Source organism: Apis cerana, linkage group LG15 (assembly GCF_029169275.1).
Source record: "Apis cerana isolate GH-2021 linkage group LG15, AcerK_1.0, whole genome shotgun sequence".
NCBI lineage: Eukaryota > Metazoa > Arthropoda > Insecta > Hymenoptera > Apidae > Apis > Apis cerana.
In genome coordinates, this window is record NC_083866.1 from 7,401,196 (window position 1) to 7,427,764 (window position 26,569).

The window sequence follows — 26,569 nt, forward strand, 5'->3', positions numbered from 1 at the left end:
TGATGCATGTACCTCCATTATTACGATTTAATTTCTTAAAATTTAATTAATATCTTCATATACATATGAAACTTAATGATGCTTTGAAATTAATTTAGTTGTTAAAATATCTTTACTCTATGTAAATGTTATATGAATATTATATGTATTTAAAAAAGTAGATATACATGTATAATGTGTAGGAGTTAAAGATTGTTGTAAAATTGATGTTAAGTATCTAGACTTTAAAAATATAATGATAAACTGTCTAGGAGAAAAAAGAAAAAAAGAAGAAAAAAAAAAAAAGACAGTTATTCTATATATCATATCAGGACAATAGTAAACAATTATAGCAGAAACAAAAGACAAATAGATGTGCCTTGATGTTTTCTGTTCAAATAATTATTATTTATAATAAAATATATTTTAAGGAGAGCAAAAATACTGTTATATTAAATACTTTGCTCGAATAGCTTTATTTACTTGTAGAATGTATATTTTGATAAGAAACATTTATTTTTATTTTCATTTTTGTCATTTTTTTTTTGAGATAAATATTTTTACAAGGTTTAATACATATTTATTTTGTATTTGGCAACAAGTGACGTACATTATTTTCACAAATAATAATATTACGTTTTTTAACAATTGTTTATTTTGAGAGTTTGGTTCCCTTTATCTTTTGTATAAAACGAGTTGTATAGCACAAAATCACTCTACAACTATTCTACATTCATAATGTTCAGTTTCATTATGTACAAATATAAAATCTACATTAATAAAGTCATTTCAATTATATCAAATCTATAGAGGTAAAGATAAGTCAAAGCGAGAAAGAACGCTTTTATAAAATAATTCATGATTATTTGTAAAGAGTTCGTTTCTCTATTTGTATGATAATATTGTAACTATTTATGTAGTATTTCGCGGCAACGATAAACTGCAAATTTGTTTGAAGAACTTATTCTTCTACTTTCGTTTTTTAGAATAAATTTATTATAATTGCAAACGTATTTTTAAAATAGAGTTCACTCGAGGAATAATATCGGTTTAATTTTTACGCGAATAAATCAACTTATTTCTATAAGATTAATTGCAGCAAATTAAGAACGTGAAAACTTTGGTAAAGGAACTCTGTTTATGCAAACATTAGAACTAGAATAGCAGATATAATTCGACACGTCTTACGATTGCTGCAATAATTTATATATTATTATGATCATTTTATTCTTTGCTGATATATTTCCATTAAAATATCTCTCAAAACGACATTCTTGGAGATAATGGATGTTATATTTGTTATTCTATTGAAACAGTCTTATGAACACGTTATGATTATATCTTATTTTTTTTTTTCTTTTTATAGAAAGAACCGATAAAAACGAGAATTTTAAAAGTAGAATAGTTTGTAACGCACCTTGATTTAATAAAAACGTTTCCTACTGTTTTCTTGATGTTTCTGATACCACATAATACCTATTACCACACAGGCAATTAATGCAAGCGCAGCCACGAGCATTAAAAGGAAAAACATTATTCTACTTAATGCGGATTGTTTTGGATCATCTACATGTTCTGTAAATAAAATTTGTAATGAATATAAGAATATTTTATTAAATGCATTTTGCAAATTTTGTTTGTTACCTCGAGGTGCATCAAAATATGCAGCTGATGGTAAAATATTTGACCTATCTTCTTGATCTTTAGGCTAAAATCAAAATGTTTTATTTTCTTATTAAATAATGATACATTTTAAGAATTATAATATATATTTTAAATAAAATACTACTTACATCATCTGGTAGGTCTAATTCAAACAAACGAACAGATAAAATGTCATGATTATCAGATAAATCTCCTGTTGTTGCAGAAATTCCAAAATAATATCCTGTAGGCAGTTTTATATCTTTTACAGAGAAACATTCCTTCCATGCAGCTTTATTTGCAAAATCTGTAGAAACTATAGTAAAAAGAAATATTAATAAATTATTTTTCAGAAACACTTATATGATACTTTATATTTATTTCTATGTATAAGTTGACTTATTTCATGCTTATTGCAAATAATAAAAATAATAAAAATTATATACAAATTTAGCATTTAGTATAACATAATATATATAATATATATTAAGCAGATACTTTTACACACAGTTTTTAAAACTTCATGCAAATTTATTATTTTTTAAATATAGATTATGAAGATTTTAATGATTTAATTCTAATAATTTTTTTAATGATATGTGAACAAAAAATAAAATAAAGATGATAAACAATATATGAAAAGATGAAGAAAATATCACTTGCTGAAGTGGACGCAGTCCATGATGTAAGCCAGGAGGCTTCGGGGTAAGACCTTACTGTAATGTTAATTTGTAGAACACCACATAAACTGATAGAATATACATTTAGAAAGCACAGCTATAAACTTTCTACTTCAAAAATACTACTATGAATATAATAAATGTATGTTTATAATTATTTGAAGATGATTAATATTAAGCCATAGAAGTTATGATTATTGTAGTCATTATTACCATTAAAAATATTATTGTTGAAAAGAGAAGAATTACAAGACTCATTTATTGGCACAACACAGTCAAAATACACTTTTATGTGGTATATGATATATGAGGTTAATGTACACAATTATATGACAACATTTTTGTCATGCTAAAAAATATTTTATATTTATATATACTTACCAGTCAATGTATCTCTTTCATATCTCACACTAATATGCGTGTCATGTTCAAGATTTCTAAAGTTTGCTTCACAACCTGCAATTTGTGTATGTGTTCCATCACGATCATGATCATAATGTAAAGAACCATTATTGACCATGGCAGAGATATAAGGATGTTGATGCTACAAAGTCCAAAGTGATTTCTATTGACATTTTTATTGTATATGTAATATTATAGCTATAGTTATTTTATCTACATACATTATGTGGACCATTATGATTGCTATATGTATCTAAAATTATAGCTAATCCCTGAAAGTAATCTTGATTTCCAAAGACAGGACCTGATTTCATTCTTTCTCTTGCATACCAAATTGTAAAACCATCACCAAACAAATCTTTTCCTTTTCCATGAACTTTAAAATGAACTTGAAGTTCCCAATTTCTTGCATGACATGGCTAAGTAAATAAATGTTATCTTGATGTTATCATGTGTTATCTTATTGATTATTTGATATTTTAGACAAATAAAATCTAATATACATTTAAAAATATATACAAAAAATATAGTATAATTCCTTATGATTTTATTTTAATTAATTTAAATTATTAATAATTATTTTAAATTACAATATTTAAAACTTACAACAGCATTCCATATGGCACCTTGTTTACTTTGTAAATCTGGTGTTAATCTTACATAGTTATTCGTTACTATTGTACTACCCGTAAAATCCCAATAAGGTATTGACATTCCAGATCCTAATTATATAAAATGTTTAATATTTATAATATTAATATATTTAAATTATATCTTATTTTTTTATATCTTCTATTTTTTATATCTTTATTAGTTTTTTCTTTTAGTAACGTAACCTAAAGCTTATTATTTATATTTGAATAATATATTATAATGAATAAAATTACAAATAGATATACAAAATGATATAATATATGTCATATGATAGAACATGATTTTCGTAAAATTATTCAAAATTCACAAACCTTGATATGGTCGGATTAAAGAATGTTCTCGTTTCATATAATCTTTTGTATTCCATTCTGCTGTTACTAATTTCAATGCACTTATTACTAATATCCAACACGATATGATGTTCATTTTATATATTTCATACAAGCAGAACGAAAAAACTTTCAATATTAAATTTTAGGTTGTAATCTTTGACACTATGACGCGTAATCTTTAAAATCTACTACCGGAATCATCATCACATAGTCTTTGACATCTTGAAACTAGTCAATGAAACATGTTAGTTAACTGTAACAATCGAAATATTTCTTCAAATTATATAGGGATTTGTAATGGTAAAAATCATTGTTGCCATTCAATAATAGTGATAAAAAATTAAAAATACAAATAAAAATTATAACATACTAAAAATAATAACATGTATGTAATTAAAATTTAATTCATAATATCATTTAATTTTATTTAATTTATTATATTTTTTAATATTTTATGAATATTTTGATGAATATTCTATTAAAATCGGTAAAGTTAATTTTTCATAATTATAAATGGAAATACATATGTTTATATGATAGAAATTTGTTTACTCATTATGTACGAAAGATTATCAAAAATCAAAGAATTTTTTTCTGAAATAGATATTTTATATGATCAACACGGCGCGATAGTAGCGCCTCGTTGCATTCGTGTTCGATCATGTTATTTTTCAACGGAATTTACCGCTAGTACGAAAGAAATAGAGTACCGGTTGTGAGTTGTGAGTGGCACGTACTAGCACATAGCGTTGACATTTTTCTATGAGTGTGTATCTCCATCGAATCGGTTACGTAAAAATCTTCATCCAATTATAAAGTTCGAGAAATAGTGATTCTTAAAGTGATAATAAATTTGTATGGATTGCCAAGTGTTCATTTTGATGTGATTTTGCCGCGTGCGATAAAATTCAAGGGCGCATTAATGGCATTCTATGTACATCATATACGCTAAATCTTAAGTTACGATTACAATCACGTTATTGGACATATTTTCGACCAATATTCTTACGATAGGGGATGTAATATTATAAGTGGCCAAGGAAACCAAGAGACCAAAATAGATAGAAAGGAATCACATATATTTGTAGGTAAAAGCAAAAGCAAGGTACAAATAGATTACTTGATCTTCCGCAACCAAACAGAGGGGGCTTGTTGAATTTACGTGGGGGCGAGTACAGCTAAGAAAAAGGGCGTGGAAAGATTAAACGAGTTAATAGGCAGGACGTAAACGTACGCTAACGTTATGGGTAAGACGCCAAAGAAGGCGACCCCTGGGGGCGATGAGAGGAATTTATACAATCGGAGACTCAAGGCAACGACCGCGCCGCCAAATCCTTCTGAAACTAGCTTGCACAAGAGACAGCGCGAATCCAAGATTCCGAACAGGTTTGTAAAACCAATCAGTCCAACGAATAGCAAATTTATGCACAGTTTCTCTGTTTAATCTGTCGCTTGTTAGTTTCTTCTTTTCATTCCGTCGTTCGTGGTTTTGCGTAAACGATGCAGCAAATCTTTCGCTCGTCTTTTTACATATATCGTCAAACACGCTGCTGCTAGATATTTTTTTTCATTATTTTTTTTTTCCTTTTAAAAATCCGCGGATAAGCGGGGCAAGTGTCACTCAATTTCGGCAAAAGATAACCATTGATATTTACAAACCTTATACAAATCGTGGTCTTTCATATTTTTTCATCTACATTTTAAATGTCCTAATTTAATTGATTTATTTAAAAAACAAACACTCGTTGTTAATCTTTTCAATAAAATTTTTTACGAAAAAGTCAAGATATGTATACGTGTATGTGTACATGTTGTGTGTATGTATGTACGTATGTACGTATGTATATATGTATGTATGTATGTTAAATGATTATAAAATACAAATAATTTTAAATAAATTAATAAATAAGAGAAGATCAAATCTATAGCTTGTTGAATAAATATTGAAAAAAAATTTTGGTTTAGCTACTTTGTGAAATTTTTTTTTAAGTCAATACCTCTCATCACCTCCAGAATTTCTTACTTTGTAAAAAAAATTTATAATATAAAATTTATAAGTATTTATGTAATCTTTTTCTAATGGTTTTGAACATTACAATACTTTTATTTCAGATCTAAATTGAGCACTTTACAAAAGAGAGTACCACATAGTCCAAGAAAAAATTTTAAAGTGAGTTTGATAAAGTTTTTTAGATAAATATAACTTAAATATGATAAAAATATGATAAAAAATAATATATTTTTTATAGAATAAAGTTTGTATGCAGTCAAAGTTGAGCTATTCTACGAAGAAAATAATAGATCTTGAGGACACAGCATCTGGAAATTCTAAAGAAAAAATATTTACCATACCAGAAAGAAGTGAAGAATCAATTTTAACAAATATGCAACCAGAATCAGAGGAAGCAGATGTAAAAATAAATCCAACTGTACAAATGGAATATGTAAAAAAAGATATTTCTAAAGATACACAAGAATCTGATGAAATGCATATTGACTATACTTCATCCGAACCTGTTTCAATATCCAAAGTGCAAGAAGATTCGATAGATAAAGAAGTAGTGATCGAGGAAGAACAAATAGAGAGTCAAGAGAAAGCAAATAATTTCGATAAAGATAAAGAGATAGAACAGCACGAAGAAAATGATTTAAATTTGCGTTTAGAAACGGAAGATAATCCCGTGCATGTCACATATGAGGAAAAGACGGATGATATAGATTTAAAAAATGAAAGCAATGAAAAATGCCCTTCCGAAGCAGGGACAACAAAGAGCGACATACAACAAAAAGAAGATTTACACAGTGAATCTCAAACTGACACGGAAAGTAATTCGGTAGATATTTTAGAGATCACAACATCTGAAATGTCTGAAACGTCTGAAACTGCGTCGCAAAATGATATTCAGAAAGAAAAGGAAAAAGAAAAGGAGAAGCGCGAGGAAAGCATTAGCAAAGATGTTTCGTTTGTTTCGTACGATTCTTCAATAATGCTGAAGGATGTGCAGATCAAGTTGAACGATTGTTTAAAAGAAAACTCAAAGTTATTCGATGCGAGCAACACTAGTCACAATACGTCGAGTCAGCCACAAAAAGAAATATCCTTCGGGAAAACTTTAAGAAGTATTACCGGCCGACGTTCTTTAAACACGATGCGACACATTACTTTACGCGAGCAAAGGTATTCACCGAACGACTCGTTATTTGTTAATACATCAAGCGCATCTTTGCCGCCAGATGATGTAGCGGATTATAAGATTGTTCGTTACAGTACCGACTTGTCCGACATGCTTTCTACCACAAACGGCAGCCCAACGGAGAGAAAACGAAAACACGAAATCGATAACTGGAGTTCCATTAAGAAACAGAAAACAGAATCCGAAAACAGTTTATTGAATAGTTCGATCGGTTTATTGAAAGGGTTACGCAAGCCTATACAAGTTTCTACTCCAGTATCCGAGATGAAATTTCAAACCGACAAATTGGAATTGGACGAAAGTAGTAAATCGGCGAATGAAGGTAGCAAAAAATGGTGTGTTATCATGTAAATTACCATCGAATCGCATTTCAATCGATGAAAAAGAGTTTTATATATTTTTGCACACGAAGAAAGCGATTCGTGCCATGTTATACGCCTGGAGAACAAACAAACTTAGGTATATAAATTCGTTATATACAAAACAAAATTAAATTACTGAATTATATATTTTTTTGATAACGTAAAAGTGAATGTGTTTTTCACTTGTATCCGTTTGTCTGTCTCTGTTTATTTTCATTTCTTTTTTTCTTTCTTACTTTCTCTCTTTTTTTTCTTTGCCATTTTAAACGACGTGCTCATAGTTTATCTTTCGAAAAGATACTCATATTTATAATATTATTTTTTTCGAAGCATTACTATATACTTCGTACAATATACGTACAATAGATCGTGCAATTTTACACGACAGAGGCTCATGAAAAGACATCATATTCTTAATAATCTTTTAAACTTTGACATATATATTATATGTATATTATTAAGTATGTCTTATATTTGTCATTAGCGGTCAAGTATATTTTATACAAACAACAACAAAATGTAATTATATAGGAAATATATGATAATAGAATTTCTTCTCGTCCATTTCATGGAGACTATTTCATCGAATAGGAAATTCATAATATTAAGATAAATGATGAGATAAATAATAAGATGAATGATCATACGATAGACAAATAATATTTTTCAAATATATATTTTTTGCGTGTATTACTTTTGGTATATCTTTATCGATTCTCAATTTTATGAGTCGTTGGAAAAATTAATATTAATATTTTCTTTACTTGTTTCGTTTGCTTTAAAGTTAAATGAATATTGCAACAAATATTTTGCGACGATTCATTTTATTTTTTGACATTATAAAAAGTATATTTTCTGACAGTTTAGACAGTTTAGTAAATCAATTAATATCTTAGATTATCTTTCTATATGGAAAATAATTACGTTTCGACAAGCGAGACGACTGAGAGAAAACCCCGGAAATTCGAGGATATTGTAAAGAATCTGATTTATCATACACGTTTGTCGAAGCGATTTTAGAGCTTATCTTTTTATCTTAATTTTTTATCACGAGATTTTCAAGCAATTAATGAAAGATTCACCAATTTTTTTTTTTTCCATACCTAGATAAGATAAATTGTAAGATAAATTGTTGTTACAAAGTAGGCTGGTATTTTATAACATTTGCGATGTTCAGCGACAAAAAAATTAAAATTATCTTGAAAAGATGATTATAAATTTTTATAAAATCTTGTAATAAATTGAAATATCTTGAAATTGGGAATTAGGAATTGAATCGATTTCGAAGGAAATGGCGCATGATTCTAAAACTCGTTGCTCGTCGCAAAACTGCTCGATACTTGAACAATTGATTGCCAATTGTTACATAGATGAAACAATGCGGGACACGTTTGAAATCAAAGTTTATCGATTAAATTAGATTGTAAATAATCGACAATGTTGCAATTATAAGAGTACGAATTTCTGTCGAGTGCTTCGACCAAAGGCGTTCTTTCATGACACAATACAAAAATCATTTAAGTTAGAATTCACTTTTTATCATTACACACGTTACAGGCATACATTACATACGTGCACCACATCCGTATTTTTAAATTATATAATATTCTCCACGATATTTTCGAATAACAATCATCTTCCACGTAGAGATTACTCGTATTCCAAGCGCATCTGTTCAAATTAAATCAGGGCCAAACACGTAGTAGGTCTATGCACTTTTCTACATTATGTTACATTAAGCGAAAAAAAAAAAAAATTGAAATGTATGAATAATGTATATAGAAAATGAGATTTATAATAAACCTTGGAAATCCGAGAGACTAGTCGTTACGGTGCTTTAACTTCCTCTCTGTGTATCACCTTTACACAACTGCAATCGGGACAGTTAATAGTACACCCAGAATGGCGAGGTCGTAAAATTATTCTAGCGAAAAAACTAAAAATGTCCCAACGACATAAAAAGAAAAAAAAATTCATCGTAACATTAATCTTATCACCGACTCGTACAATAATTTACGACCACGCTATACCTCTGAATGAACAATATATAAATTGATATAAAACATCCATACAATAAGTGGTTAAAAGATAAGCACATACGCTGCTTTAAGCGAATTAATTCAGTTTAGTTTATATCCTTCGTGAATATTTGCTCGGAATAATTTCGAATAATTATCGCGTCTCGATATTATAATATTAATCATCGACTATTTAACGTGAAAACGAACTTTTGAGAATAAATATTATGAGAGTAAATACATTTTCGGTAATGTAAATTATATTATAATTGGAGAAGCGATTAACTCGGATTAAGTTCAAACAAAGATAATATGGTAATTAAGAAAGCAAACCATTAACTACTTTATCGAGGAAAGGAGACGTTATACACGTACAAGCCTCGCCTAAGTGTACATTTAAGTAAATCTTAGATTATCGTACCGTAAGGTTAAATCTAAGGTCTATAAGGTATTGAGAGTGATTTATCGTCGAATTCAAAGGAGGTTGAACTTGAAAACAGTTTCATGCGATCGAAAGAGAGACAATTTTTCTTCGGTTTTTCCCAGTATTGGATCAACGACAATAATTGGATCAACGGAAACGTCGTGTGCGGTTCGCGTGTAGAATTGTAAATTGTAGAGGGCGAATCGCGTCGAAGAGTTTCGCCGTCTCTCCGCAACCATCTCGACGCATCGATATTTCTGAAGCATCCGTAGCTACTACTCGTCTAACATAAACTATCTCTCGACTCGGAGAGGCAATCATGATTTCTTTCAAGCGGAAAGCATCTGCCGCGAGAAAACTTTTTCGTGAAAACTTTTTAATTCGCGAAATGATTCGTTCGGCTACGCGATATAAAGTTCCGATTCTCAAACTTTACTCGCCAGTTCTTTTTTCGCGTGGTCTTTCTGGATACGTAATTATTAACTTTTTCCCCGCTAGATTTCAATATAAATATTTTTTCCTAAAATTTACAACTCGGTCGACGCGTTTTCAAAAATTTAAGATATTTTCCATACGTGTATACGTGGAATTGAAACCGTTGTTTGGAAAAATATTGTTCGAGGTTGTTCCGCATCAAAGAATCTCATCACATCGTCCTACGCTAAAACCCTATTTTGTGGATAAAGAGTGCGACGCGTTTCTGTTACATAAGACGGAGTACAAATGTAATTCCAGTTCCCCTTGGGAAATTCAAGACTGCGACGAGGCACGCGTGGAAATTGGAGCAGCCAATGGCGTAGTCGCGTCGCGCTTGTGCACTTCCTCTTCCATCTCTGTTCGCCGCGCACGATACAAGAGGGAAAGGGAGACGGATTTACGACGTAAGGACAACCGCCTTGCGAAGGCAGGGCCCTTGACAGCCTTCCCTCAAACCGGGCCACAGAACCGTCTTGATTCTGGTTCCGTTCGGGTTTGGGGACGCGTGATGCCTGAGATGGACGTCTCGTCTGAACTCGAGCGCTTGCGCCACGTCGAGTACCAGAGGCGTGACACGCGCCAAACAGGCCCAGGCCAAACTGGAACAGGCGCACGCGTAATTCTTCACCTCGGCGCAACCTCGTAGACAAGGAAAGTCGTAGAGCGTTCTCTCCAGCTGAGTGACCACCTGTTCCGCGACCTCTCGGGAACCGGTTCGCGCGCCGGAAGTCGCCAATTGCCGCTTCACGCATTCTTCGAGCTCCGGTGTCGTCTGCGCCGTGGTCGAGGTGCCGTTCAGAATTTTCACCGCTTCCAGATACCTCGACGTCTGAATCATGCCCGCCAACCGCCACGAGAGCTGCGAAAAGAGGAAACGTGCGTGAAGGGGAAAAATGGAAAAATACATCCAAGTTTTGAACATTGGTTTTTCTTTTTTCTTTCTTTTCATTTTCTTCTCCTTCGCTTTGATCGTTAACGTGTGGACCGTGTTTACGATCGAATAAATCGAGCAACAATGCAATTATCCCGCCCTTTCGAGGCTCTATTTAAAGCGTTGGCGGAGATATGCATGGCTTCGCTCTTCGGCTTTTGCGCGGCAGCGGCGCTCGCGTGCAAATCGTTGCCGCAAGCTTACGTCATCCTAGACCGCGGCGTATCCGGAAATACACGTTTACATCGTAGAAAAACAGGGGAATAAATCCCGTTTCGATTTTCGGTATTTTCCCCTTTCGTTCGCAACGCGATCGATAGAAACCTTTTACGAGTTGGGAAACGGGCATCTTCATTTCCTTTTAGGCGAAACAGCCTTTTCACTTTTCGTTTTCTTCCTTTTCCCCTCTTCTTCGGAGGAAGAAAGTCGCCCGGCCCAAAGCGTCGCAGTAACTTACGACCGGATTCGCATTGATAATCTGATGATTTATTCACGTCGGAAAATGGATTTCGTTTCGACGCGCCCTGTTTACGACGTCGTCCCGCGCCTGATTTTTCATTTTCAGAACTTGGAGAATCTCTCCGGTAAACTCGAGACTCGGCATCAATTGAGATCAATTTTTCACGCGGTTTCAAATGAAGAGAGAGAGAGAGAGAGAGAAGCACCACGTTCTTTTTTTTCAATCGACAATAACGCGGCGAGATCGCATGCTCGGGAAACTGCAATCGCTCGAGTTTATCGCTCAATTATCGCGACAGACCGCAGATATTATTACTACGAATTATTATTATTTATACTTGGACGAGGTCGAATGCGGTTTTAGCTCGAAGATATACGCGCAAAATTTTATATCAGAGTGGATAAATAAATCGCGTCGAATTAGAAAGCAAACGAAACGTAATATACGACTGTTTCGAATTTTTCCATACAGAGATATTTCCCCCCCTATAATATTTTTAATACCGTTAAGAATTTTAATTTCATTCGTAATTTCCTTCTCAATCTATCCCCTTTTGTATTTTTTCCACAATTATAAAAGGGAATTCTATTAATTCTCTATTTCCATATCTTTTCCCATTATCTGGAATTTCGTTCGTTCGGAGTTTTCGATATGATAAATTTCTTCTTCTCCTCTTCATATACGGATATGAATATACACGAAGATACGAGCACGGAGGACGAAAATAATATGGAAAAAAAAAAAAGAAAATGAAATTCGAAGCAAAGGTAGGGATTCCATTGCGAAGCGTGGAAATTACCGTGGAACTAAAAGAAAAAAAAATTATATGGCTTCGATAAAGATTAAAAAGGATCGTCTTCCATACCGGCTCAAGTAATCCTCGTGATTATTCCTCGCACCGCCTCCCCGGCCAAATAATTACGTACGTACGGACGGAGGTACAATGGAAATAACCAGCCCGGGTACGAATTGATCCCGTTGTATGAGACGAAAAATTCACGGCCATGCCTTTTCATCCTTCCACCATTCCTTTCTTTCTTTCTTTCGCCTTTCGCGCCTCGCCTCGTCTCGGTCGAGCAACTCGCCTGGCGCGATGCAACCAGGGATCGGTGATTTTGCAACCGCGACGCGAGAGAAAAAAAAAGTGACGGTCGAAAAATTCGTCGATTCACGGGGGAAACAAGGGTGTCGAGACGAGGAGAGACAGAGATTAAATCGAAGAGAAAAAGAAGAGAGAAAGAGAGGGGGGGAGAGAGAGAGAGGGTTTCGTCGCAGGTATTTATTTTAGTTCATCGATTTCCCAGCCTGGCTACCGTATACGGGATGGCTACCTGTATGTATGCAAAGTAATAGCCCCAGGCTGACGGACTAGCGCCTCTGCCACTTGCCGGGTACACTTGATCGCAAAAGTGCACCCTCCTAGTCACCCTCCTTCCTCCCTCCCAATACCCCTCTCGCGACGGCTTTGACGTTAATGGTCGATCGATCGGCCGAGAGACAGGTGCGTGGTAACGGTGTCGGCAAAAATAATCTTCCATCTATCCATCTATCGTTATGCGCACTCTGTTCGAAATACGCTTCGAAATTCGTCTCCGCTTTTCTCCTTCTCTCGATTCTTTTCTTTTTTCTTTTTTAAGGATATATCTCGTACTCGTTCCCAATTCATTTTCAATTTCTTCAAGCTTATTCTCTTTTAGCTGGAATCAGAGGCTTCAGAGTTGGTCGTTAACCCAAGTTGAAAGAGTTGAAGTGAAAAATTTCGAAGTAATTACTATAAGCAATTACTTAAATTAAAATGCTCGAATATAACGTATAATCTCGATCGTTTGACATCGTTTAATTATTATTTCCGATTATTATCGCGCTTTGAACTTTGTTCGTATTTATTCTTAATCGTTAAATTTTGTCCAACATCAATCCTCTTTTCAAACGGATTCGTATTCATAGATGCGTTTTTTTTTATTTCGTAATTTCACTCTCTCGACCGGTTAGTAAAATCGACCATGGTGGTGCATCGATCGATCGATCGATCAAAAGAGACGAGAATTTCCTTTCGTTCCATCGGAGCGTTAAGATCAACGTTGTTTCGCTCCCGGTCGGATGACAAAATTACTCGAAATTACTACCCGTTTCCACGAAAGCTAAACATCCGATGATTTAAATCGTTACCACAGCACACGAGCCAACTTGTCGAAAGTCCAAGCACCTAGTCGCGATCTCTTTCGCCAACGCAAAAGCTACGTAAATAGCGGATAAGGATTAATTCCAATTCCAACCGCTCTAACGCGCTATTTCTCTCTCTCTCTCTCTCTCTCTCTCATTCTCGTTCCCATTTTCGTTTTATACTTTGTCGCACAATCTACTTCGACCGTCACTCTTCCCAACCAGCCTTCCCCCCCCCCTCCCTCTCCCTCGAACGAATTCGAACGAGACCAATTGCGTCTCTGAAACTTCCAACTTCCAACACCGCTCTCTCGTCTTCCAACATTCTGCGCCCGTCCATTCTATACACGAGTAAAGTTTTTCCACACCCCGCCCCTCAATTTGACAGTCGATAACGAATAAAATTAAGCGGTTTCTCGGCGGAGAAACTAACTTTTGCGAAGCAAAAGCCAGAGACGAGATTTCAACGATCCATCTCGCCAATGCCGATAACCGCGAGGCTGCGGTTTTCGACACCTTTAACGACACTCGGCTTTCGCGACAGGCGATCCAACAACAATCTCGCACACACTCGCGTCCGCGCATGCGCATGCGCACGCGCCTAAACTTCTAATTACGCATTACGGGTCTTCCACCCGTCACGACTTGATCGCGAATGCATCGATTTCGTTGTTGCGATAATCAATAAGCGGTTTTGGGATCGAAACTGTTCGCTGATTTCATCGATGGGTTCAGTGAAGAAGGAAGGATCATCGTTCGTTGTTCGAGCGATTTTGAGCGACAAAGGAAAATCGTGACAATTTTCGTGCGCTAATGACATCTTTGATATCTCTGAAACGTTATTCCCCAAATGTTTAGATGTACGATATCGAAAATATTTTTGGAAAGTAAAATAAAAGTGATGACGTTCGAAAGGATAATTACGAATAAATTCTTATTTTCGTGCTAATGAGAACGATGTTTATCTTTGATATTTCAAAGCTTAAAAATGTTTCGATGTACGATATCGAAAATATTTTTGGAAACTAAAATAACAGTGATGACAGGATATAATAATTACGAAGAAATTCTTATTTTCGTGTTAATGAGAACAGAGAATGAGATGTTTATTTTTGACATCTAAACCCAAATCTTAGAAATATTTAAACGTACGATATCGAAAATATTTTTGGAAACTAAAATAACAGTGATGACGTTTGACAGGATATTATTACCATAATTACGAAGAGAAAATTATATTTTCGCGAAATTTTAATAATCTCAATTATAAGCTACTATAAAGTAACTTCTTCCTTATTTCAATTTTAACGAAATGATTTTTTCTCTTTTTTAATCTGGCCATTTTGCAAAATGCGAAAGAGTTTTTGCACTTTTCCCTACGGATTTTCATCTATTTAAATAAGAGACACAAGGATAGATTAAAATTCGTTTCGTTCATCACCTGCTTTATTCCATCATTCGCTCGGATCTCTCCCTCTTCCCATCTTTTTCTCTCCCCCTCTTTTCATTATTTATCCACTCGTTGAAACTATTCGACGAATCGAAAAAAAGAGAAACGAAATTTGGAAATTTCGAGAAGAAGACAAAAACACCTCGATCGCCCGCAATTATCATTATCGCCATCGAAACAAAATTGGAAGAAAAATTCCAACTATCCTTGAAAAAAAAATCGACATATTTAAAATCGTGTCTTGTGTGAATTGTGATTACGAATTGGTCACGAATCTCTTTCGATAAAATAATCGCGAGGAAGGATCGGGGAATATTACGAAAACGGAGAGAGGATGGCCAAAAGCTTGATAGGCTTTGCGGGTTTATACAAGTTCACGTGCCAATATGCCGGAGGAGCAGAAAGATTTAATATCGAGCGTGGTAACTGCGGTCTAACTTTCGCATTCGTATCGCGTTATTGATCAAGTTTTCTTTATTATAAAAGTAATAAAAGATAAAGGGGGAGAAGTTAAGCAAGATAATTCTCGATAATTTCGGCAGAGTTCGTTCCTATCTTAACGATCTTTTCCCGCCCCGTGTAATAACTAAATCATCCTCTTAACTGGTTAACCGTGTTTCCTTTCTTTCCATTCGCCACTCTATTACCGTGTAATTCCTTCCTCTAGGGGCTACCACCGATTCTTCCCACTTAAAGGTTAAAAAGCCTTTATGGAGATTAATATCTATCCATAAATTGCAACACCTTTTTACCAATTATCGAAAATTTCAACAATAATACCAATATTTCCTGGAATTAAAATACATCCTCCTCCTCCTCTTCCTTTTTCCCCGAGCTTCGTTAAAACTTACAGATTAAAATTTTACTAAAACGATGGATTAATATTTGCTTCCTATAATATTACTTTTCATCATCCTCTCGGCGTCCAAAACTTTAAAAAAAAAAAGGAAAAATTCCCCTTAAAAGGAAAACGGAGTTGGGCTTTTCTTAAAAGAGAAAAAACTCATTGATTAAAATTTCGAAATTACTGTCCCTCGACAGTATAAATAACTTCGTTCAGTCCTACTTTATGTTACGATATAATCAATGCACTCAACTCTTTTCGAGAGCGATGAATCGTCACTGACACAATTTTTAAAACTCTCGATTGATTCACCTTGGCGAAAACTTGCCACTTTTACTCACCACCACCACCGAATACAGTATCTTTGCTTTCAAATCGGGGGCGTCGTGGAGGGGTTGGAGGGCGTCCAGTGCGTCCAACGTGTGCAGATGCGCGTGGTCGTAGAGGGCCGAGTACATCTTGGCCAGCCGTTCCGCGGCCGAAAAATTGCCGCCTGGAATGAGCGCCGGTTCCGGCGTAAGGCTGCAACTCTCGTCCGTGTGATAACCGGCGCTGCTGCTCGATTCCTCCTCGTAATCCTCGCCCCCCTCGAATCCCTGAAAAATTGCAAAATTCATCCCCGTACGTTTCGGGCTTCCCCACTTTCTACGCGAGATAGTTTTATCTTTCGTCTCGTGAGGACGAAAGGATTGGAAATGAATCGTCACTCTTCTCCTCGAGGGATGAATTAGAAATTGTTTTCCAACGAAATATCCCATCGACAAATGCGAGTCGCTCCACAGTTCGAACGTTTGAGTGGTACAAGTGTCGTTAAAATTTCTCTAATTCGTTCCAATTTCGAAAAAAGAAAAATGGAAGAGTACGTATGGCAACTTTTTATCCTTAACTTTTGTATGAAGAATGCTTAATAATTTTTGTTTCATTACACCCTGTGGAACATCTTTCCAAACCTACCTGCGAGGATCCTTTCGTGAGTAGTCGAGTAAAGGTCACCCGAAATGAGAACTTTTGCTTTTATCGCTGCTATTGGAATAAGAAAATAAGAAATAATAATACCTGTGGGCTGTTCTCAGTCATCAATTCGAGGGCGAGTTCGCAGCCCCTGGAGAACTGCAACAGCGTGGCGGCCAGCGGTGGATTCTTCGCGTTCCCACCACTTTGAGTGGATCTCCTCAAAGCTGTCCATTGTCTGAGAGCTTCCTTGTCCTGCTCGACCCTCCGTTTCAACTCGGATAACAGACTTTCAAGACTTGTCGGGTCCCCGGCTTTCTCCAGCGTGTTCAACAAACTCTGATTATCGATCAACCTCTGCTGGATCTCGCTGTACTTGAGCGAAAGTTGCCGCTGGTGAGATGCCGCTTGTACGCCTTGATCCGCTGAAAAATCCGATTACACCTTTCCTTTACATCTGCGCGAATAATTTATTCCAGAGAAATCCATCCACTCTTCTCTGCGAGCAGAGAAGGTTAACTGGCGTAATTTACGTGGATTAACACGCCAGAGCGAAGTTATCGAGAAACGAGATTTGATTTTACATTTAACGCGATTCAACGAGTAAATACAATTCATCGATCTCGGTAATTTTCAATCGCGGTGATTATTCGCGGTAATTAACTCGACGAGCATCGTCGAGATCGATTTCTCGTTTCCTCCTTCGTATATTATTATATATATATCGAAAAATCGACGAGGAATGGAACAATTAAAATGTACGGTTGATTCGAAATATTTAAAAAAAAGAAAAGAATTAATTACGCGTCACTTTTTAAAATATCTATATATAATTTTCTTCTCGTTCTCGAATAATCATTCCCAATCCTTTTCATTCCCAACCTGTTTCTCCTAATAACGAAATAGCTTTTACATTTTCATTCTCTTGTTTTTAACTCGAAAGATGACCGGTGGTCATTATTCCTAAAAGCGAAGGATGGATAAGTTTCAAAAAAAGAAAAAAAACAAAAGAGAGATTACTTTTTATCACAGGTTCACACGCGACGAGTATATCATCCGACGAGTAAACTTGGCCGCGTTGATGTCCACCGCATCGGTGTATTTGCATTTGGAAATGTAACGCGTCCAATGCAGCCGCGTTAAAACGAATCCCTGACACTGGATTGGACATCGTTTCCAACGAACGAACGTCAAAGACTCTCGACGACGATTCCTACGAATCCTGCAGAATTTTGATTCGTCGAGAGAATTCGTTTTTTTTTTATTATTATTGACATCGAAATTGCGAGTGTTTTCTTTCTCTTTCTTTCGAATTTTTACGACTGCTAGTGAAAGCGGACGCATACACGTTAGATCGTGTTAATCGGATTTGGCACGTATCGCGTCCCGATCGACGCAAACTTTCCGACTTTCTCTCGCTCGTTGATCCGTATATATATACATATGTATGTATTCATTGCGTGTGCGCATGCGTAAGTGTGCACAGGCAGGAAGAATTATTCGTTCCCACGCCGAGTTCTCACTATCGCGGATATTTCGTCATTATCTGTAACGAAGTTGCGGAACGATGTTCTCTTTTTTTTTCCATTTGTCATCTCTCTTTGTAAAACTATACGCTGCGAGTGAAATTAAAAAAATTAATACCGTCTCAACTATCTTTCAGCTCTCTAATGAGAGTATCGTTCTGAGAATGGTTAAATAGACGTCAAAAATCATCTTTGTCAAAGAGTGGTACTCAAAAATTTTTCTGATTCATAGATTGGGAAGCATTGTTGTAAAATTTAAAAATTAATATTATTAAGATCACTTTGAGAATATTATATATAAATAAATGGCAAACATCATCGAAAAAGTATCCTTAAAAAAATTTCACTGTTAAAACAAAAATGAAAGCACCGAGGCTACTTTGAGAATATTAAATTAAATAAGACTAAATACAGAAAATGATAGTTCTTAAGTGTTGCGAAAACTTAAAAAGAAAATTGAAATTATTAAGACCATTACTTTGAGAATATTATATATAAATAAATGGCAAACATCATCGAAAAAGTATCCTTAAAAAAATTTCATTGTTTCAAAGTTAAAACAAAAATTAAAGCACCGAGGCTACTTTGAGAATATTAAATTAAATAAGACTAAATACAGAAAATGATAGTTCTTAAGTGTTGCGAAAACTTAAAAAAAAAATTAACATCATCAAGACCATTACTTTGAGAATATTAGAATAAATAAATGGCAAACACCATCGAAAAAGTATCTTTAAAAAAATTTCACTGTTTCACTGTTAAAACAAAAATGAAAGCACCGAGGTTACTTTGAGAATATTAAATTAAATAAGACTAAATACAGAAAATGATAGTTTTTAAGTGTTGCGAAAACTTAAAAAGAAAATTGAAATTATTAAGACTATTTGAGAATATTAGAATAAATAAATGGGAAATATAGATAGAGAAATCGAGGGATTGGGAACCGGTATTGCAAAATTACCTCTGTGAGTTCTCGGGTGCTTTCCAAAGCTCTCGATCTTGTGCACGGCCAGCTTGTACGCCTCGATTCTGTTCTCGAGCTGTTCCTTGAGGGCGAAGGGCAAGGGCACGAGGTTCGAGGCCCGGCCATCTTCCAAACAGGACGCGACCAATCCGTGTTTGCCCAGACCCTCCACCGCCCTTTCCAAAGCCCTTTTCCTCGCGACCAGCATCCCCCCCGCGTTCGGCGCCAAGCCGTTCAACGAGACCAACAGCTTGCACCATATCCTCAACCGGAAGTGATCTTGGCTCGACGAGATCAGATGAACGATCCTCCAAAGGACCTGCTCGACCCGCAACATCTTCGCGTCGTTCACGTTCAGCTCGAGCAGCCTCGAGTAGAGGGCTTCCAGCAGGGACAAGCTGTGGGGAAGCGTTTCGATCAACAGGTCGACCGGAATGTCCGGCAGGGTAGCCTTCAGGGTGTAGTGCGGCAGCTTGGCGAGAAAGCCCGCCGCCTCTCGGTACTGCCTTCCCTCGTACAATCTCAAGAACCTGCGTGCATTTCAACGTGCAATTGCCTTTAAACTTTCCCCTCAAACTCAAACAACTCCCCGGAGTTGTAACGCACCTTTGTCCGCGTGACAATTCGCAGGGTAATTCAATTTATTATTAGCTTTGCAGCATTTGAATTTTTAAGTCGAGAATGAAATAATAAATATATATTCAATATATATTTGCGCAAAGATTAATCAAAAACGGAGAGTGCAAACAAACTCTCGCAAATTTCTTTTCCTTACTAATTTTCGTCGTTATACGGGTATCGAAAGGGTACCATGACCGAGTGAACGAGATAAATCGTTTCGATCTCGCGAAAATTTAGGCTCGCGAATACTGTCTTGCCGCTTTATCGATGGACGCGTGTATCCACGCGGTATATTCTATCACCGCAGGGACGCAATAAAGCCGTTTCCCGTTTCTCCACCCCGATCGATATGGCCATAATCGTAGCGGGCTCTGGCACGCGCCAGATAATCCATTTCGTAGACCGCGAAACGAATTCCCCGATATCTATGTATCATTCGATCCCCTCGAAGAAGTTACCAATTCCAATGTTGGAATATTGCATCCTAACATGATTTACATCCTATATCCACGAACCCGTCCCGAATTTGGAAATCCTTCGATTTATCGATATTTTCTCGGATATGTGTATATATATATGTATTCGCGCAATGGTCGAACGTTCGATTCAAAAAATATAACGACACGCAAAAAATAATTGTACAAGTATTTAAAATAATTATACGTAATAATGGCAACATACGTGCAAAGGAAAACCTTTGGATATATTTTTTTTCCGTTTTTTTACATGAAAAAAATATTCGTCGACGCGTCATAGGATAAGAAATCGTGTCATAAAATACAAAAATCCTTATGACGCGAACGTTCGCGTCATTCACCAAAGGATAAGAAATCCTTATGACGCATACGTTCAAATTATTCGCCAAAAGATAAGAAATTCTTATAACACATATGTTCAAATTATTCGCCAAAAGATAAGAAATCCTTATGACGTGTACGTTCAAATTATTCGCCAAAAGATAAGAAATTCTTATGACGCGTACGTTCAAATTATTCGCCAAAAGATAAGAAATTCTTATGACGTGTACGTCACGTTATTCGTCATAAAATACAAAAATTCTTATGACGCGTACGTTCAAATTATTCGCCAAAGGATAAGAAATCTTTATGACGCATACGTTCAAATTATTCGCCAAAAGATAAGAAATCCTTATGACGTGTACGTCACGTCATTCATCCTAGAATACAAAAATCCTTATGACGCGTACGTTCAAATTATTCGCCAAAAGATAAGAAATTCTTATGACGTGTACGTCACGTCATTCGCCATAGAATAAAAAATCCTTATGACGCGTACGTTCATGTCATTCGTCAAAGGATAAGAAATCTTTATGACGCATACGTTCATATTATTTGCCAAAGGATAAGAAATCTTTATGACGCATACGTTCAAATTATTCGCCAAAGGATAAGAAATCTTTATGACGCATACGTTCAAATTATTCACTAAAAGATAAGAAATCCTTATGACGTGTACGTCACGTCATTCGTCATAAAGTACAAAAATTCTTATGACGCGTACGTTCGTCAAAGGATAAGAAATCCTTATGGCGCATACGTTCATATTATTCGTCATAAGATAGAAAATCCTTATGACGCGTACGTCAGCCGTCACAGGAAATTCACACGTAGAAAATTCTTATCGCATCATCCATATCGAACGTGTCAATTATTAGAAACAAGAACGCACTATTTTTGTTTTCCATTAAGTTGAACGAGTTTAACAACGATCGTATACGTACCTTCTTAAAGCCATTCGGGGATTAGAACCATCGTCCTCGGGCAAGCCGATTTGGCCGACTTGAAATTGAGAGCCTGGACCCCACACGAGTCTCTGGATGGGGTTCCTCGGACGTTCCGGCCTTATTCTCTCGCAGGAATTCAATCCATTCGGTGGCATGGTTCGCCTGCTCATGATTCCCTGCCTCTTCCTTTATCTTCGACTTCACTCTCCACTCCCTTACTCTCACTTATCCCCCAAGCAAGTAGAAACAATCCAATCTTTTCCAATCCTCGTCTCCTCCTCTTTTGTTTCCAATCCCCCTTCTCGCTCCGCGTCTCACATACTTCAACGTATCTCAATCCTCGATTCGAGGGAATTTTCGATTTCCCCCTTTTAAATCTTCAACTTTTATGGAAAAAGCGTTCTTCACTCACTCCGCCTCTTGGTAGATTTCTCGTTCGAGAGCCTCATCGAGGGACGAAAGAAGGACGAGTCATTTTGAGCGCTGACCCTTGGATCACCAACTTGCTTCCTCGCGCTACAACACGGTTTTCTCTAACGGCCGATCGTACGATCATCGAAACTCGAGCTGGCCTATAGCCTCGGGGTTGACCGACCCACTTCTCCCCTCGCCGGATCCCAGCAATCGAACAATTTCGATTCAGCCTTTTCCCTCTCTCTCTCTCTCTCTCTTTCTCCGATCCCTTTTCGACGGTTTTCAAAGACAGACACGTCCTATCTTTTACAATTTCAGAGTTCAGAGTTTCTTTGACGAGCTTCCTCCACTCGACAGTCTTCTATATTATTATGAGATTAATATTACTCGATCCGAGGATTAGGTTGGAAAATGTTCTTTCTTCTTTCGAGAAATCTCGAATCACAATATTGCTTCTCTCAAATTTCGTCTCCATTAAATATAGCCATTAATAAGAATTCGAATCAAAGGATTCACTCTGGAATAATTTTTATTTTTCGAAGGAGGATCGTTTCGAATCGATTTACGAGGGAACAGAGGCACGTAGGACGAAAAGGGTCGTGAACAACAATCTAAATTAGAATCTATTCTCGAAATTGTTAAAAGCGGATCGATATAAATCGGTGCTCGTTAGTCGCGAAAGAGACGCGTGAAAAGCTTTCGATGGCTGGCCGTAGTGTGGCGTTAAATTTCAATTTATCAGGATTTATCGACAAATACGATTAATTATCGCAGGATCTCGTATTCCTGCAACAAAAATCCTATCTTCTGCAATCGATCAACTTTTCGGAACGATCGAAACACTCGCGCGTTTAAAATCGGACGTATCCTTCTTTTTTAACCCGCGTTATGCACAAACGCGGTTATCACAGTTCTTCCGATCCAAAAGGAAAGTAAAAACTGTACAATGGAATTTGCGATAATTATCGATACTGAAGTGCACAAAATTTTCAGAAAAATTTATGAAAATTCGCGGGTTAATTAATCGGCTGGACGAGCACATGATCGAGATGAAATATAGAGTTTTCAGAAAAATTTATAAAAATTCGAAGATTAATCAATCAGTTGGACGATCGAGCTCGAAATATGCGCTAAAAATATATAATTTTGAAAAACTTGCGAAAATTCCCCGATAGTCGAATCGAGATAAAGTACGATGCAATTTCCAGAAAAATTCTTGATAGCGTCGGATGCAAGAGTTAAGAGTTATAAAAATTTGTGGAAAACCTCGAAAAAGCTCTTAATTAATTGATCGAAACACCAATTATCGCACCAACGAACGAACGAATTCGACAGCCGTGAAACTCGACGGCTTATTCGACATGTCTTCAAGAAGCGCGAACAACGAAATCCTTGCTTTCGTCTCTCGGAGGATCACGCGCACGGCCCCTCCGTGCCTCGCTTCAGGGAGGGAGAAACGGAGGGAATCGCGTGGATGGCTCTCACGAGAGAGATCGGCAACCTGTACACCCGACGGCTGTAACACTCTATCTCCTTCTCTCCCCCTCCTCCACTTTCTTCCGCGAGAAGTGCCCCAAGCACGTTGTCGTTTCGTCGCCTCGTTCCTGCTGCTAACTCCATCGAGATACATATATTTCTAACTATGTAGGAATGGAAAAAAAAAGAAAAAAGAAGAAATTCGAGCTCCTTTGAAAATTCTGGAAACATTTCGTGTCTCGGTTCGTTGATCGGTTGGTATGAACTATATATTTGTAGAAGAAGTTCATTTTATGACTATATATATATATAGTATTGCATCGTTTCGCTGGTAATCTGAATGTTTCGATTCGCAATGATTCGCTTATTCGCTTCGTTTTATTGGTGAAACGATATATCTTTCTCGCGTGGATGTAATTGAAAGCTGTATTGTACTCTTTGGACGATTAAGTTTTGTCGAGTGGAGATACTTAAAGATTCGAATACGTTTGAGAATAAAAATTTCGAGAGTTGCTTTTGAAATTTGTTTAAAACTTCTCTTAATGTCTAAAAAAATATATAATTGAGTTTTGTTCTCGAATATATTTAATAGAAAAATGAAGAAAAGGGAAAAGAAGGATAGAAAAATAATAAAGGATATCACGCGGATAAATGAACTAGCTTGGGAAATAAAAATAATGGATGCTTAGGAAGATGATATTAAGATAACAAAGAACGGGGAAAAGAAACGGAGGGAGGAAAAGAGAGGAGAAATGCAGCAAAAAGGAAGGAAGAGTCTTCGAGGAATATAATTAGAAAATAAGGTTTCTCTGTAAAGCAAAACGAGCAGTCGAGCTGTACAGTTACTACTTAAATAACTAAGTACGTATTATGGATAGCAGAGAGACGGCACGAAAAGAACCGACGATGTGACGCGGAGCGAATTGGTGAAAAGAGCGATCAAAAGGTATGGAGCAACGTCATAATGTTGTAAAATTATGCATAGGATAATTAAAGCGAAATTTCTGGCAAAATATACTCGTATCGTATGTGTCTTTTGCATTCCATTAATTGCGCGTTAATATGCAAGGAGGGCATACACATAACAGACTCGTGAAACGGTACTGGAATTATACGAGGGGATCGAGTATTCGATATATTTACGGTATCTGTTCGATTAAACCAGTGTTTCCCAATCTTTTCTTTTTTTTTCGTTTTTTTTTTTGCGATTATTCGCAATCCTTTCCCCCTCCTTCTTGCAAAAAAATGCCTAAAAATCGCATTTAAAACTTAATCCTTATAAAGTAATATTATCCTCGTAAAGTATAAAAAAAATAATAAAATAATAAATCACAATAACCTGTCCTTTCCAAAATCACTTCGATCCACCTTGACCACCGTTCCACCAAGTTGAGAATCCATGGATTAAAGCATCCTTGACCGTCTCTAATAATCATTTTCGTACGGTCGAATGCGTCGTTAAAATATTACATTGCCGTTGAAAGAGGGGGAAGAGAAAAAAGTCAAACGGAAAAATGAAACTGGAGGGGCGAGAGAGAGAGAGAGAGAGAGAGAAGGAAATAAGGAAGAAGGGGAAACGAGAATGTCGACCTACTATCCTGCATACCACGCGGACAGAGTAAGACCGAATACACGTGGTCGAAACATCGAGAGATTTCCTTTCCGTCTATATAAATTCACTTGGTCGAGCGTTCACTTCCTTTTCGATCTCTTTTCCACCTCCGTCTTCCGTTCCAGACGCGTGACCTTCATCCGTGAATATTCTCTACTTGTGTTAGGGGACAACACAACCTTTCTATCGACAACTTGTCTCGTTGCGTCATTCCACATCGTTCTCCAACCTCGTCCTTTCTCTGTGTGTATACATATATATGTACGTATAAATATATTTCTCAATCGTTTATCATCTGGAAATTATAGCGATTAAATTGAGCGATATCGATAGAGATTGGATGCTGCTTTAATATCTATGAAGTTATAATTTGTTTATTATCGATTATTGAGTCGTTAATCATTTAATATTAAGATATGAATACGTTTAAGCATTCGGATTTTTTTTTATTTCAGAAACAGAATATTATTATTTTTTTTTTTTTTTTTAGGAATAGAAAGTATAGAAAGTTGAGGCACGTAGATTAAATTTGACATATGTGCTTCAATTTTTAATACTGAAAGCGAGTTTGTTGATCAGTAATTTCAATTTGATCGATTATTGAGATATGAATGTATATATTTAATCATTCAGATATTTATTTATTTCTTTATTTCAGCAATAGAATATTTTCTTTCTCTTTTTTTTTTAGGAAATGGAACGGAAAGCTAGTGGAAAGTCGAAATACATAGATTAAATTTGAAACTTGTGCGTTTCAATTTTTAATTTCTCATGGCAAAAGGTTTAAAACGAGTTTGTCTTTACAATTGGATCTTAATGGAGACGATTGTTCGAAAGTAAGATTGTTGGAAAGGTGAGGAAAGAGCTCGATTCGATAAACACGGCGGCTTTTTAAACCGTTAATAACATAATTGGATACGATACAATGGTCGAACGAGGAATATTATCAACCTTTGTGCGGCCAATTAACGAAGATAGAATTAACACTTTAACGCTTAAAGCGAATTCTCATTTATCTTCGCAAAGAAAACATTTCACGCTCTGAAAGTTTCAGTTACTCTCCACCATGCGCAAAAAAGATTTGTGCATATATTGTTAAATAAAAATAAAAAAAAAAGGAAAAAGAGAAACATTTATTTCCTCAATTTTATTTACTCGCAGTTTTTTTACAATCTCATGCATGGCGCGTACACATCGCAAGAAATTTACCAAAATTTGTACGATACTTGTATAAGTTTTTAATAGTA

General features: G+C 35.8%; 3 protein-coding genes and 1 long non-coding RNA gene across 12 annotated transcripts in view; 2 read left to right on the forward strand and 2 right to left on the reverse strand.

Moving 5' to 3' along the window:
- Positions 1-536: 536 nt before the first annotated feature.
- Positions 537-9,187, reverse strand: LOC108000965 (vesicular integral-membrane protein VIP36). Of its 3 annotated transcripts, XM_017061700.3 has the most exons (8): positions 9,051-9,187; positions 3,671-3,944; positions 3,312-3,427; positions 2,927-3,124; positions 2,685-2,847; positions 1,773-1,939; positions 1,624-1,687; positions 537-1,554 (listed from the first exon to the last, which is right to left on the reverse strand). In XM_017061700.3, the coding sequence occupies exons 2-8, from the start codon at positions 3,783-3,785 to the stop codon at positions 1,403-1,405; spliced, it is 975 nt and encodes a 324-aa protein (XP_016917189.1). In that variant the 5' UTR covers positions 3,786-3,944; positions 9,051-9,187; the 3' UTR covers positions 537-1,402. The 3 variants fall into 3 exon arrangements, with proteins under 3 accessions (XP_016917189.1, XP_061941893.1, XP_061941894.1); XM_062085909.1 differs by having other exon boundaries at positions 537-1,687; XM_062085910.1 differs by lacking the exon at positions 9,051-9,187 and adding an exon at positions 4,377-4,435 and having other exon boundaries at positions 537-1,687.
- LOC108000945 (cylicin-1) lies at positions 4,935-9,067 on the forward strand. Of its 2 annotated transcripts, XM_017061672.3 has the most exons (4): positions 4,935-5,077; positions 5,804-5,861; positions 5,941-6,869; positions 6,960-9,067. In XM_017061672.3, the coding sequence occupies exons 1-4, from the start codon at positions 4,935-4,937 to the stop codon at positions 7,234-7,236; spliced, it is 1,407 nt and encodes a 468-aa protein (XP_016917161.1). In that variant the 3' UTR covers positions 7,237-9,067. The 2 variants fall into 2 exon arrangements, with proteins under 2 accessions (XP_016917161.1, XP_016917153.1); XM_017061664.3 differs by having other exon boundaries at positions 5,941-9,067.
- The window catches only part of LOC108000270 (uncharacterized), a 77,292-nt gene continuing 58,775 nt past the window's right edge, over positions 8,053-26,569 (reverse strand). For 2 of the 6 annotated variants that reach the window (XM_062085901.1, XM_062085900.1), the window contains 5 exons: positions 21,818-25,563; positions 19,453-19,985; positions 17,071-17,390; positions 16,356-16,610; positions 8,053-11,025 (listed from right to left, as the gene is read on the reverse strand). In XM_062085901.1, the coding sequence (XP_061941885.1) occupies positions 10,564-11,025; positions 16,356-16,610; positions 17,071-17,390; positions 19,453-19,985; positions 21,818-21,990 (1,743 nt within the window). In that variant the 5' untranslated portion in view covers positions 21,991-25,563 and the 3' untranslated portion in view covers positions 8,053-10,563. Of the gene's footprint in view, positions 11,026-16,355; positions 16,611-17,070; positions 17,391-19,452; positions 19,986-21,817; positions 25,564-26,569 lie in introns of those variants that run through there. The other 4 variants (XM_062085905.1, XM_062085904.1, XM_062085902.1 and 1 more) reach the window with 3 other exon arrangements.
- LOC133667416 (uncharacterized) lies at positions 25,446-26,452 on the forward strand. The gene is made up of 2 exons (XR_009832894.1): positions 25,446-25,583; positions 26,014-26,452. It is a non-coding gene; the product is annotated as an uncharacterized LOC133667416 (long non-coding RNA).